The sequence below is a fragment of the Ursus americanus genome, chromosome 5, assembly GCF_024610735.1.
Source record: "Ursus americanus isolate L20-20 chromosome 5, mUrsAme1.1.p, whole genome shotgun sequence".
NCBI lineage: Eukaryota > Metazoa > Chordata > Mammalia > Carnivora > Ursidae > Ursus > Ursus americanus.
In genome coordinates this window covers 38,564,442-38,579,430 of record NC_142131.1, presented here as the reverse complement: position 1 = coordinate 38,579,430, position 14,989 = coordinate 38,564,442, and the positions used below count along the sequence as shown (strand labels likewise).

Genomic DNA, 14,989 nt, shown 5'->3' with positions numbered 1-14,989 from the left:
GTGGGTGCTCAGGCCCTTTTCTGTTTTTATGAAGTTGGCTAGACCCTGTAATTATGCTTAAGAATTTGAAACCTAAAATAATAACTGGGACATAGATACACACACACACACACACACACACACACACACACACACACTTGTGCCTCCTCTGTCCTCTAACTATCCATTGATCACTTACACTATGAAGCCACCTTGAGTAGTCTCCTTCACGGAAAATCTAGGAAGGCAGGCCTCTGCACCTGTCACAGCCTTTGACCCAGAACCAGGGTCTACTGTTGTTAAGTGGAATCCATCTGAGGGGAAACCACTGGGGGTACTCAGAGACCTCCTTGGGTAAGTCGCTTAATCCCCATCCTCCCTAGCTATTTGCTCTGAAGAATAAAGCAAAGGATATCATCCCCTTCCCTCATGCCGTTTGGCTCCCTGAGTCTTCCCTTGCCGGCAACAGAAGTGATTCTGAAAAGAGAAACTGGGATCTATCTGCGGCAAACACGAGTCCTGGTTTCCGTCTCCAGGAGCTGGCAAACCCCAAGTGTTCATCTGTCATCACCCAAGTCTGTGAAATGCTGAGGGGTTGTCAATGGGGTCACACCTTTTTTTCTCAGCCTAATGGCATGTTTATTTAACCAAAGGCCATATTTGGGAACTGTAAGCAAATAAAGAATGTTACAGAATAACAGATAATTTTTAAAACCAAAGACTACACTCCAGCATAAAGCTACGTAAACACGACTTTGATGTGTTAAGATGGGTGGCAGCCAACTTCGAACAATCCTTCACAGCTCTTACTTGTTTTCCCACACATGATCTCATTGGATCCTTGCAAGCCCCTTGAGGTATTTCAGTCACGACAGCCGTTACCCCTATTTCTCAGCTGAGGAAACTGAGTCTCAGAGAAGTTAATGTGGTTTTCCTAGGATCACAGTTCTAAGCAGCGAAGTCTATATTTAGAGCCGAGTTTTCTGACTCCAGACCCACTCTGCTGTTTTTATGCCTTGCTGCCTTCAACTGAATATACAAACCATGACACTGGGCACACTTTCAAAACAACAAGCATTTTGCTGGTTTTTAAAAAGCTGGTAGCAGCTGACTAGAACACCAAAATCTGGCAACCTCAACCAAAGAGCGGACAGACACAGGGCCAGAGCATTTCCCAACTAAAATCCCTAGTGTGTCCACTCCGGAACTTGACCTTCACACTCAAAAGCTTGATTTGTTCAATTTATGCCATGTAATAATTTGCGGAACCATAAATCCTTGCACGTCAAGTAAATACCATCATCTAGATTCTACAATTAAATTCTATTATACTTGCTTTACCGCATATCGACTTGTCTGTCCATTCCTCTACCCAACCAGCAACCCGTATTATTTTTCTGAAGCTGCAGACACGAGTAAAGTTTGCCCTTAAATAGGTTGGCTTGCGTATCATTCATTAGAGTTCAACTGTTCTTATTTTTTTAAGTAAAATTTGCATATAACCAAATATACAGATCTTAAGTGTACCATCCAACAAGTTTTGCCAAATGTATACACCCATGTAACTCAAACCTCTATCTAGATACGGAATGTTACTCCCACCCCAGAAAGTTCCTTCTCCTCATGCCCCTTCCCAGATTCTCTCCTCACCACTATTCTAATCTTTATCACTGACAGTTTTATCTTTCTAGAACTGCATATAAATGGGGTCATACAGTATTTACTCTCTGGTGTAAGGATTCTCTCACTCAAGATCTTGTGTTTGAGATTCAGTCATGTTGTTTTGTGTATCAGGAGTTTACTCCTTTTAAATGTTGAGCATTACTCTATTGTAAGGATATACTGGTTTCTTTATCCACTTTCCTCTAGACGGACACCTGGGCTATTTGCAGTTTTTAGGTATTCTAAATAAAACTACCCTGAACAGTCTTATAGAGATCTTTCTGTGAATATGTTTTCATTGCTCTTGTTAAATACCTAGAAATGGAATTGCCAGGTCATAAGTCTGTATATGTTTAGGGTCATAAGAAACTTTCCGAACCCTTTTCAAGGCAGTTGTACTGTTTTAACTCCCATCGACAATGAGAGTCTCTGTTGCCCACATCATCAGCAACATCTGGCATTTTCAGTCTTTTTAATTTTAGCCGTTCTGCTGGGTGTTTCTCATATTACTTTCTGAATTACCAAACAAGAACATCCTCCAAGCATATCCACACTTGCATTATCCAGGGGCATCTCGGGCAGTATTTATATTTCTATCCCCCTGTTACTATACTAGGTCAGGCTTCTGAAGCCGTGTGATTAAGACATCAAATCTTGATTCTCCTCCTTCAGGAGTTGATTGAAAGATTCATTATTTGACAGTTATTTAAATGCTTTTGTCTTCAACCTGAGCTCCAAATCACTGCATATTGTTGAAGTTAATCTTTAGGACGTTTTTCATTAATACTAAGACTTTCAAATTCATCAAAATGACCAGGTTGGCTCTTGACTTATGCTCAATAGAAAAATAAGTAAATAAGCACAACCTAGTCACTCATCTGTCAAATGCCTTTGACTGAATTCAGTGGGCACCACCACAGGACAGGGGTGACTCTCTTAGACCGAAGCTTGTTATGAATAAGAGTGAATCCATTTAGATGAAGCTTAAGTGATACGTGGTAAAGTTATCGCCCAGTTAAATTGCCTCCAGTTGCTGGAGGGAGTCATAGGCCTAATTCTTTCTTAATGCAAATTCTTCCTCAGGCCTTCTAATTGATCCTTAGAAAGTTTTCAAGCTTTTACACTGCTGTTTACTTGGGTTTTGCCGCATTCTCCCTGCTCTAACTTTACCTCTTATTCGTTATGAAAATAATCTACACGATCTTAATGCTTACCAAAAATGTATTTCAGGCCACTGCGTATAACCTTAGACATATTATAAGTCATCTGACATGCTGTCTTTTAATGAACATTTAGTGATCAAGGCATCTCATGAAACACTAACATGAATGACATGTTAACTTTTCCACTGCTCTTTCACTAACTTCTTCCTTCGTACTTCGATTTTCCAAGATATTACAGGATACTCTGCAAGGACACGTTTGAATTTTTGAACCGGGAAAATGATAATGCAACCTTAATATCGATTAATTTCTGTTGGGCAGATTATATTTCTGGTGGAAACTATTCCGTTCCTTCCCGTAACATCTAGCAAGGGCAAAACGCTTCCACGGTTTCGAGAATCCCCCCTGGTGACAGAGGCGTTAGGGAGATGGCACCTGAGGGAATGTTATGAATTAGGCATTTTAATCTCTGTCCTGACTTGCCTTTTTCAGGAGAACTAAGTACACAGCGTTATCGCTCACTGTCTAGCTGTAAGATAATAAAATACACTGGTTCTTATGATACCTTAACATGGTAATCATTTGTTTAAATTACACAAAATGTCACCTACATATGAGTTTGCATATTTTGGGAACTAACCACTAGGCACATATTTTGTACTTCTGAAAATAAGAATACCCATGACTTGAAATGATATTACAGTGACTAACTGTCCCACACAGCAAATGTGCAATAGATACCACAGCTTTATCATAGATTTCTTTTCTTTTCCTTCCTTCCTTCCTTCCTTCCTTCCTTCCTTCCTTCCTTCCTTCCTTCCTTCTTTAAATGTGTGCCTGTGTGCCGCCAGGGCCAATGTTATACACAGGTGAAAAGAGGCAGCTATTTTGGGATGATGTAGCAGCACAGGAGAAACCTGCCTGCCTTAAAATATTTTTTCCTCTAGCCTGCCTTAGGGATGAGACACTTATCTTCAGATTTTCCTATCAAAATCAACGTGTTAGCAGGTAATATACAAACATCCCTTTTTACTATATGAACCGTTAATGCCCGCTATTCCTCCAGAGTCTAGCAGAACCTTGAAGGGATGGAACACAGTCAGAGACATTTTAAAGGCTGCAGATATGAAGTAAGGAGACATTGAGGTGGAGGTGGAGGTGGAAGGGGTGGGGAAGAACCCCGGGGAGCAGGAGGACAGCTTCAGGGTGAAAGGCACCTGTGGGAGGAAGCTCTGAAAGAAAATCCGGGACTTTTGCAAAAGAGACACTTGTTTCCAACATTGGCCTGGGGCTGGACCCATGAGACACAAAGGAGAAACGAACGTTGTTAACTAACGTTTTCTGGAGAAAGCCAAATTTTGCATGTAAGCTCTTTTGAGGCACTTTGTTCTGACATAGGAGGCAGGCGTCGATAGTACTGAGGCAAAAAATGGTGCGTTTTTCTGTTACATAAGCCAGATAGTTAGATAAACTCTGGTTCATCTACTAAGTATGGAAAATGAAAATTGATTATCATTGTAAAGTGCTGCGTAAATGCAAATTCCTTTTACTGTGAGTTCAGAGCTTAAATACAAATCAAGTCATCATTCTTTTCTGATAATTGCCCCTCACATTTTGCCAGCGACCACTTTATAAAGGAATCAAATCCAAATGCTGCATTACTTAATCAGATTTCATTGCATTCTAAATGAACAGGGACAGAAGTAAAGATAACACATTAGGACACGTGACAGAGCTCACTTGTAGGCTACTTCCATTTCTAATGTATCTCTAAATTTAGTTTGCTTTATTCAACACATGCTATTTTAATGCCATATAAAGAGTTTTAATGACAACTAACTATTCCCTTAATAAAAATAAAAGTGATCACCCATGTTTTATCATATTCCCATTTATACATTTTTTAAAAGATGTTATTTATTTATTTATTTGAGAGAGACAGAGACAGCATGAGCAGGGGAGGGGGGAGGAGGGGGAGACAGAGGACAGGGAGAAGCAGACTCCCCGCTGAGCAGGGAACCCCGACAGGGGCTCAATCCCAGGACCCCCAGATCATGACCTGAGCCAAAGGTAGATGCTTAACCGACTGAACCACCCAGCACCCCCCATTTATACATTTTATCATAGTCAACAAAGGCTCAAGGACTTCAGAATAAATTTTAGAGCATAAGTTCAGTAATTAATTAGCTTTACATTGTTAAGTATAATTATTAGAATTGTATTACTTTCCTTTTTCATAAAATTTTTATGTTTTCATTAAAATCAGTTGGCCTTTCATAAATTAACCATAGCAAACAATAAAGGAATATCCTTCAGACTGAGACAAAAGACCTTGATCAAAATAATTGATATCTCGGCTCTCTAATCATATTATTCTAGGGCCTTCATATTAAAAAGCTCTCCTAATTGGTAATTGAATAGCTCTTCGTTAGTTTCTCTAAAAATAAGAGTTTTTAATCTCTTCTTGCAGGCTAGGAGAGTCTTATGACTTAAATATATTTTGGAAATTTGTTTCAATGCTTAAATGGAAAATGTCTGACACTTTCAATTACTTAAAACATTTATGATTTTAAGCTCCCAGCAGAAATCTGCTACTGAAAGGGGAAAAAAAAATTAAGAGCTATAGTCAGAAAGACGCTTATGTAAGAACTGTGACATTGGTCATTGCTATGAAAGCAGGAAGTCCTATATTTTACAGACAAGGCTTAAAGGAATCTTTATCAAGCATTTTCCCCCCTCGGAGCAGAGACAAATGGCTGAGGAGTGACATCTCGAGACATGCTCACGGCTTTTCTCCCTCGTTCTTTCGCAGCCCGGAAGATGGTGAGATCCATCCGGAGATCTGTCGGCTCTATATCCAGCTACAGTGCTGCTTAGAAATGTACACAACAGAGATGCTCAAATCCATATGTCTGCTGGGGTCTCTTCAGTTCCACCGAAAAGGTATGTGCCTTTAGCGTACCGCCATAAACACTGACGTTACACAAAAGCTTCTCTTTTCCAAAGGTCTACAAACACCCTGTGTATACGCAATTAGAATGGATGTAAACGTTCAGGAAATGTCTGATACACACTAATAAAAGAAGTCGATACCAGGACCAAGTGCCTAAGAAAACCCATCATCTTGAACAGAAACTGTGGTAGAAACTGTTCTCGAATGTATTATTTTACCACTTGTGAACATGACTTTGGTTACAAGCCGCACCGTGAGCAAAAATATATAACAGTCTTACTAGGGGTAAATGCCATCCAAGACTGCTGCTCTTTCCCTAAATGAATTTGGCTGCAAGAAGACAAATTACATATTATGTCTCAAAGATTTAAAAATAGGGGGAACTCAACCAACAATAGGGAGGCGTATGAGTAACAGAAAAGTCTCATTTTTCTGGACTTAAACTATAAAGGAATATATTGGCTAAAATGGCTGAAACATCCCGAGACCGCAGGGACTTTAGCGTGGTTTCATCACTCTTTCGACTCACACGCTGAATGATACTCGGCCTTCCCCGGGGTGTTGGCTTTACCCTCACACTGCTTTCCCCCACGTTAGCAAAGTGATTCCCACAGTTCCAGGCATCGCCTCTGCATACTAAAAGATCCATAAAGAGATCTCTCCCCACTAGAGACTAGAAAATGTCCTGAGCTTCATTCTGATTGGACCAGGTTGGATCATGGGTCTATACTTGAACCGACTGCTCTAGCCAGAGGGATGGAATTATACCGATTGATTTAGGCAATCAAAGTCCATTCCTGGAGCTAAGAGAGGAGCCCACCCTACCCAACCAGTGCCCATTACATGATGGGGGCAGGTGGAATAGAACAGATGGTGGGGAGGAAACCACAAGTTTCTGTTAGTGGAGGATTCAAGCTATATTTTCTTTACTCACTCACTGCACAATAATTTATTGGAAAGTTCCTGAATGCAAACACTTTTTGCTTGAGCTCAAAAGAATAGGATGGTGTGTAGAAGGTGATCTTTGTCTGTGACTTAAATCCAGAGAGGGTAACCCCTGTAATATTCAGGGGAAATCTTATAGAAAGGGGGGGGCTTGAGCTAGGTTATGAACATAAAGTTCAAGTAGGGAAGGAAAAAGAAGGACCTTGCAAGGGAAGAAGTTAAAGTAGAGATTTGAAATCAAATGAGCATGGAATGTGGAGGGAACTAAATGGCATGACAAAGTACTTGTAAAAATCAAATCTTGTGTATTCACGGATATATGCACAAGGCAGAACTAAAATAGGATTATGCTACACTGCTCCAGAGAGAGGAGAACATTTTCTTGAAACATGAGTATTTCTTTTTCCTTTTTCCCTCTAAAGGCAGAACTTTCAACAGTTTTCTTCTTTACTTCTGTTATTACTGCAAATGAATGTGTTTGGAGAGATGAGCTCCTAGACACTCCTGATGCCTGATGGAAAACTCAATACTCACATACACTGATGCCATTCAAACAAGTTGTCCCTGGCCCAATGTCCTCACTTACCCTATCTGGTTTCAATCTCTCTCTCTCTCTCTCTCTCTCTCTCACACACACACACACACACACACACACACACTCACATACACTCACATACAGAGTATTATTTTCACTCTTTTTCATCATGGTTGAACAAAACAAAATAGTTTTTCCTGCAGTCTGCACTGGCTACTCTTAGATATTTTGTTTCATGGCCACATTGCCACTGGAATCGTCCTCGTTGATGACACGTCCGTAACACCCAGTGTCCTCCACCTCCACTCTCACTCTAACTCCTTGGGGTCCCACCTGGTCTCCTGCCATCCACTCCTATTCTGTCTCTTCACAATTGGCTTTTGAAAGAAGGACTCTCCTCTGCTAGCTCTCTGTTTAGAAGTAAAAGGTAAGGGCACCTGGGTGGCTTACTTGGTTGAGCTTCTGCCTCTTCATATCAGCTCAGGTCATGAGCTCAGGGTGGTGGGATGGAGCCCTCAAGGAGCCCCCTCAGTGCAGAGTCTACTTGTCCCCTCTCTGCCCCTCTCTGTTTCCCTCCCTACTCATGTACTCTCAAAATAAATAAATAAAAAGGATTCCCACATCCCAGTTTGTTCCTTATGGTATCTGGTCTTGAGCACATAAGTAAAAAACACGTCACCTCTTAACTGATCAGTTCATTTGGTCTTCACTGCCTCCTGTCTTCACTGTCAGTCTCTGATCCGCTTCCTTCCCTGCCTCTTCTTTTAAAAATAATTCCCCCCTTGCTCTCTGCTCTAGTACCTGGCCTTCTATGTACAACTCTAAAAAGAATCTGCCTGATAACGTCTTTGATTGCTCCCACATGTAGGATTAAGGCTCCGCTTGGGCATCTATTTTATTCTTCTAAAATCAGTATTACTTAAAGCACAAATCCTTAGACAATCTGCTTCACAATTATCCAGGATGCTGAATAACCGTGCAGGCTCATGGATCCTGCCCACGACCTACCAAATCAGAATCTCTGGGGGCACTCCAGGTGATTCTGAAACACAGTGTAGACTAAGGGCCCTTGCTCTACCCTTCAAAACTAGAGGAAATCACCCCACCATATGAATACAAATTAAAACTTCCACCTCCTCACCTTGCCATCCTCTCGTCACTTAAGTATATGCTTTCAATTTTGTTCTCTGCTTTCTTCTTTATCACCCAAGGTGATGAAAAGCAAACACCAAAGCAGTAGGTCCCTCTGATGAGCGAGAGCTGTGACTGCTCAGGCTTTCTCCGCCAGCCCTTGAAGCAACCTTGAAATCAAGCTCCGTTCCGAAGTGGGGCCTCTGCACCGGCAGCACCCGCATCCCTTGTTAGAAATGCAAATTCCTGGGCCCCACCCTAGACCTACCGACAGAAACTCCCCTCAATTTACTTTTTTGCTGCTGGACAAAAATTAAAAGAACGATTCATGGAGACATTTCTTCAACTGAATACATTTGTAACCTTCTCTAATCACCATCTAGAATCAGCAAACAATACTTCTCTAGTCTTTTCAAGATGGTGTATATACCATCTACCCCTGGCCAGCCTCCTGTGCTTCCAGAAAACCCCTCCAAGAGCTGACTGTATTATGGATTGTTACCTCTGTCTGAGTACCCATAGAGGTAAGGCAGTGAGGAAAAGGGCATTTTCATGTTAGTGAGACATCTTCAAACTAGATGTAAAGAAAATAGTCTTATTTAAAGTTTAAAAACAACACCGAAAATGGAAATAAGTCACTAAAAGTAGGCCCCAAGGAAAATGTCATTAAACCAGAGAAAATAAGGCACTAGCAAACACGTATTAAAATACACACTGGACAAATACCCTGAAAATTTATGGAATGCAAAATAAAATACTAGCTCTTGGGAGAGGGATGGTTCCATTAAAGAAATCATTTTTAATTTTCCTGGTCCCATTCTTGTATTACACTTCTCTATTTCTTTATTCTCCCCACTCATTTCCTCATTACACCTAAGAGATTAACCCTATAATTGTTTTCAACTCCTGGCTTGTCTGTACTGTTCACTAGTTTATATTCCCACCGTCAGGACGGCATAGAAAATGTCAGCTGATATCACTAGTTTTTGTTTTTTCTTTCTTTGGTATCATTGGAAACTGGACAGTAACCTGTGTCCAGAAGCCTCCAGCTAATACACAATAAGTATATGACATCTGCTGCTACCAATCTGGAAGGCCCTGGCTGAAAAGAAAAGAAACCACGTTCGAGCCTCACTTTGAATGTAGAGATTACTTAAAAATAAAATCTTAAAAAAAAAAAAAAAAAAAAAGGAGGAAATATATCTGTAGACCACAGCACAAGAGGAGGAAACTTTAAGAGTTGGGCAAATTAAGAGCTGTAACATGCACCTTGTCCTGGAAACGTACAGTCTATGCATAGTAGCAGACACAGGGGAATCAGCAAGCCGAAGCAGTCTTACCGCATTGAGAACAAGAAATGGGGAAGGGGTGGGGAAGAAGGCTCTGCCAATGTGACTTACTATGAAATGGAGTCAGGATGTGTGATTAAGGAAAAATATATAAAGTCTTTATTTTTTTTAATTTATTTTTGAAGATTTTATTTATTCCTGAGAGAGAGAGCACGAGTGGGGAGGAGGGGCAAAGGGAGAGGGAGAAGCAGACTCCCCGCTGAGCAGAGAGCCCGATGTGGGGCTCGATCCCAGGACCCTGAGATCATGACCTGAGCCCAAGGCAGACGCTTCACCGAATGAGCCACCCAGGTGCCCCATAAAGTCTTTAAAAGAGCAATGGAGTGGAACATGAAGTGTAGGTGACTCTAAACTTCAGGCAAGGTGGTAAAGGAGCAGCGGGAAGCAATCCCCTTCCACCAGATATACACAAATCTGTCTGCCAAGATTGAAGATGGCAGATAACGTATTCTTCAGCCAAACACAGTGGTATGTCTGGTGTGGCTTCGGGCTAGGGGAGTTGCCTGTCTAGAAGATTTAAGTCCCCTCATTCAGGAAATCAGTAGTCCTTGGAGTCTCAGGAAGAGACTCCCATTCTAGTCTGTGACACTCGAAATATCTTTGTGCCTGGAATTTCTTTCTGGTATGTTTCTTCTAAAGTATGATGAAAAATCGTATTTGGATAACTTTTAGGTTAGCTGATCTCTTCTCGCTCTGTGTGAGTGTTACAGGCTGGCCATTCCCCTCTACGTCACTATTGCTTTTCCATCAGGGAAAAAGAAGGAATTATAACCGAATCACCCAGTTTGGCCATTTTGTTGCTGTTGTTGTTGAGATTAGATACTGAAGCCAAAGTGTTTCACAGTTAGGTGGACTTTTAATTTATTTTCAATTCTAGTTACCTCGTGGCTAGCACCAAAGTCCAGCAAGTACTGTGTATCACATTGAGTTTTACCATTGTACTGAGCAGGCATGAGCTTACCCTTTGGAGAAAAGGGGCACACGCAGTCACTGCAGGAACAAAGAGGATGGTGTTTTATACAGGCTCAAATCATTTTAAAGCTCCTTCAGTGAGCCTGAATTTAGTACTGAATTTAGTAGTACTAAATACTACATTTAGTATTATTTTCCTCTCCCAATTAAGCCAATTAGAAGTACCCTTGGTCCTTAACAGTATCTTCAGCGAAGCTTCACGCTCTTTCCATGCACCATGCTTCTGCATTTCTGCTGTCTCATTAAGTCTCACTGGTTCAGTCTACTTGGAAATCTTTTATAATTTACAAGATCATGCTACTGCCAAAAAGAAAGAGCAGGAGGAGGAGGGAGTGGTGGAGGAGGAGGAGAAGAAGAAAAAACAGCAATAAAATGCTTTTCTTTTTTCATGGCCGACAAAATTAAAGTCAATTACAGTAATGTGAGGTAAAATCTAGATTTAATAAAGGCATTGGGTTGTACCACGTAGCGTGTGGTTCTGAAGAACTGTTTGTTTCAAGAAGATGACAGATGGGAATAATTTTAGTCATTTTGTAGTTTCATATTCTAACACTTAAAGTTGTCGGTTGGACCACTGCTTGGCAGACTGTAATTTCTATGTTTATAGTACAAAATAGTTGCTCTCTCTTCTTCACACTTAGGTAGGTAGGCAATCTTTTCCCATAAATGAGTCCATGTAACGCACTGACCATCAGTGCCTGCTGCCTGCCTCCCGATGAAACGAGATTGCAGGTCTCATTCACTCGGTTGGCAGAAAGTGGAGCCAGATTTCTAAAGGAATTGAATGATCCTGCTATTTTGACCATGGCTTTCCTCTCTCTCACACTCTCTCCCCATTCAATCCGTTTTGGTGACATGGCCATTCTCAAAGGAGCAGAGACAACAGAACACCCAACGCAGCTCCCCTTCCTGTGTGAACTTGAGCTTTCCATCTGTGTTTTCGTCTCACCTTGCTCTGTCCGTGGCCCTCTCTGACTCTGCTCCACCACTCGGACCCAGATTACAGCAAAATTGTCCCCAAGTCCTCAGAGGGTATAATGTAATCACAAAGGGAAAGGACAGAGGAATGTTAAAAGTTGAAAAACCTTAATTCAAAATCTAGTGGAGGCTGAGAGCTCAAGATGCTATAATGAGAAATTAATGAACTGCTATCCAGCAAAATACAGGATGCACTCAAGACAAAGAATAGAATATGAGCCATAAAGACTCCTAAGTATTCAAGCCTCCTATTAAGAAATGTAAAGGAGGGGCGCCTAGGTGGCTCAGTCATTAAGCGTCTGCCTTCGGCTCAGGTCCTGATCCCAGGGTCCTGGGATCGAGTCCCGCATCGAGCCCCGCATCGAGCCCCGCATCGGGCTTCCTGCTCAGCGGGAAGCCTGCTTCTCCCTCTCCCACTCCCCCTGCTTGTGTTCCCTCTCTCACTGTCTCTCTGTCAAATAAATAAATAAAAATCTTAAAAAAAAAAAAAAGAAATGTAAAGGAAATGACCCACACCAATAAAAGGAACAAGCAATATAAAAAGAGAAATAGAATACAGCCACAACTTTATTTTCCAAAGTAATGAGGCAACTGATACTAAAATAGAACAGCAGGTTAGAAGAAATGAAGCAGAATGAATCGTAAAACACACTATGATTCAAATTCTGAGTGGAAACACGCATTCAGTCTTTGAACAAAACTTTAGTGAGCAGCTATCACATCCAAGGCACTGCTCTAGCTGCTAGGGGACTTTAACGATCAGGGCTGAAGAGATCCCTGTTACTGTGGAGTATAATCTAATGCAGAGAAATAGTAAAAAAAAAAAAAAAAAAAAGAATAGAAAAAAATTCAAATGTTCTAAAACTCCCAAGTATTAATAAGTGCAATGTCAGTAATGTTGCAATTAAAATAAAAAGAGCGTACTCACTTCGGCAGCACATATACTAAAATTGGAACAATACGGAGAAGATTAGCATGGCCCCTGCGCAAGGATGATACGCAAATTCGTGAAGTGTTCCTTTTTTTTTCAAATAAGTAAATAAATAAATAAATAAAATTTAAAAATAAAATAAAATAGAAAGAGTGATACAGAAAGTGACTGGGTGGCTAGCCTAGAAGGGATGGTCAAAGCTCTATGAGGAGAGAGCATTTAATCTAAGATTTGAATGACAGGAAGGAAACAACCTCACAAACACTTGTGTCTGATGCAAAGAATCTGAGACTAGAACAAACTTGTACTGTTTGAAGAATATAAACATAACCAGCTTCTGGAATCTGTAACTAGGGTCATCTAGCACCATCTATTACTCTCTCTCGTGTCTTCACGTGCCAAACAGTGAGTAGGGCACCATATTAAACACCTTTTGTCAAAGTAGATGTCAGCTGAGGACCAGGGTGATAGCCATAACAATAGCTTCCACTTACTGTGTATTTTCTACTGCCAGGTGTTTTATGCATGCTCCCTCAGTTTATCCTCAACTGTTATTTCCCCCAAAGCTGAAAGAGATAACTTGCCCAAGGTCACACAGCACATTAATCCCACTGCAGAGTTCCGACTGTTCCACCACACGAGACCATTTCCCATTAAGCTCCATTGGAAAAAGGCAAGAGAACATATGAAATAGAGAAATAAAAAATGGCTGTATGATTGACTGAATTTTTTCCACAGATTTGACTTATTTAATGCTTAGCGTACATATATCAAAATAACACATTTAATGGCTAAAATCCATTATGTATTTAATTTCTTACCAAAATAACACTAAGTTGGAAAGTTACTTCTAAGATGGGAGGAAAAGTTAACTCCATAGATTATTTAGTGATTTATAAATTATATTACTTTGGGTGAAGAAGAATTCTGATAAACTATTATATTTAGTAAAATAAAATAAAATAAAATAAAATAAAATAAAATAAAATAAAATAAAATAAAATAAAATAAATAAAATGCAGCATTTGTGATCCAAAGGGAGCATGATTCAGCCATGATACCCATTATGGGGAAGTTGGAATTACTTATACAGTAAATATACCTTGTATATTGTTTTGCTCTACTTTAGGGACCAGAAATAGATCAGTAAAAGCCTCATAGAGACCTCCTCAAATGCATCTCCTTATCTGCTCTTCTCCTGTGCTGCTGGGGTGTGTGTGGGGGGGGTGCTTCTGCTTTCTCACACGGTTACGTGGAGCCACCAAGATGGCTGCCACCCTGGGGGCAGTGCTAGGACTGAATTTACCGTAAGGAGGACAGAGAAGGACTGTGGGGGAAGGAAGAGAGTTCTGTGTCTCTTCAGAATTGGAAAATGTTTATTTTCCAGTGCATGGGTAAGAATGCAGCTCTGTTGATGATAACATTTTTAGTTTCCACTATGTGTTTTATGGCACTGTGAATATCTTCCTACCACAGTGTAGAAAAGCCTTTGAAACTACTTTTTAATACAGGTAAACAACTAACTGAATTAATATAACTTATTTCTATGTAAATTACATGCTTTTTAGAAACACGGGAGTAAAGGTGGATTACCTCGCAAAGAGCCTTCGTTTCCTCCATTTTTCTCACAGTGCATCTCCCAATTATGGAAATGGGTGAACGTGAGAAGAACTATCTAGATAAGGTTCTAAACATGCATCTCACAGAGACCGTGTTCATCTTGCTCAGAGTCAGGATGAAACTGTTGTGAAGGCCTTCCCTCAGCAGAGCAGATAACGTGTCAGGAGTACAAAGAACATAGGAAATGTGCCCCTATCATCAAGGAAATGATAGTGCAGTAGTATAATATTAGCTCAGAGAAGATTGGTTTGTTTTGTTTTGATGCCTGGGGAAATTTACGCAAATGGATAATATTGACATTGCTAGACACCAGAGGTCAAACTCAGGGCCTCCAAAGGGACACTGTCTAGAGCAGTGCTCCCAGTGTCACTGGTGGACTGAAGATGGGCAGGAAAGCGAGAAGGAATGGAAGGGAGAAAGGGAACAGGAATAGAGGAAAATATGGAGAGAGAAGAAAAAGGGTGGAAGAAATAAGAATCAGGAGACTGAAAGTCAAAGTCGAGCGTGATAAAGAACCTCCCCCTGTAAATAAAGGACCCCAGCCCCATCTGCCAGGGCCAGTGCCTAGGACTTCTGGGGTGGAGGGTGCTCTATGGAACTCCTGAGGCTGTCCCACAAGCAGATGTGTTTTTATTTCTCCTAAACAACTGACCATTTCTCACGAATATAAGAATAACCAGCTTTCCAAACTAGTATGTGCTTCATGGGTGGTTTCCCTTAACTTTTCCTCAAACATGCCTATTATATTATCCATAAACAAGCTAAAAATAC

At 40.8% G+C, this 14,989-nt stretch overlaps 1 protein-coding gene and 1 non-coding gene across 2 annotated transcripts in view; both read left to right on the top strand.

Annotated features, from left to right (window-relative positions):
- Positions 1-14,989, top strand: part of RGS7BP (regulator of G protein signaling 7 binding protein) — a 103,166-nt gene that overhangs the window by 53,178 nt on the left and 34,999 nt on the right. The window contains exon 3 of the mRNA XM_045794269.2: positions 5,617-5,747. Coding sequence (XP_045650225.1) covers positions 5,617-5,747 — 131 coding nt within the window. The remainder of the gene's footprint in view (positions 1-5,616; positions 5,748-14,989) is intronic.
- Positions 12,588-12,694, top strand: LOC123790608 (U6 spliceosomal RNA). The gene has a single exon (XR_006779136.1). It is a non-coding gene; the product is annotated as a U6 spliceosomal RNA (small nuclear RNA).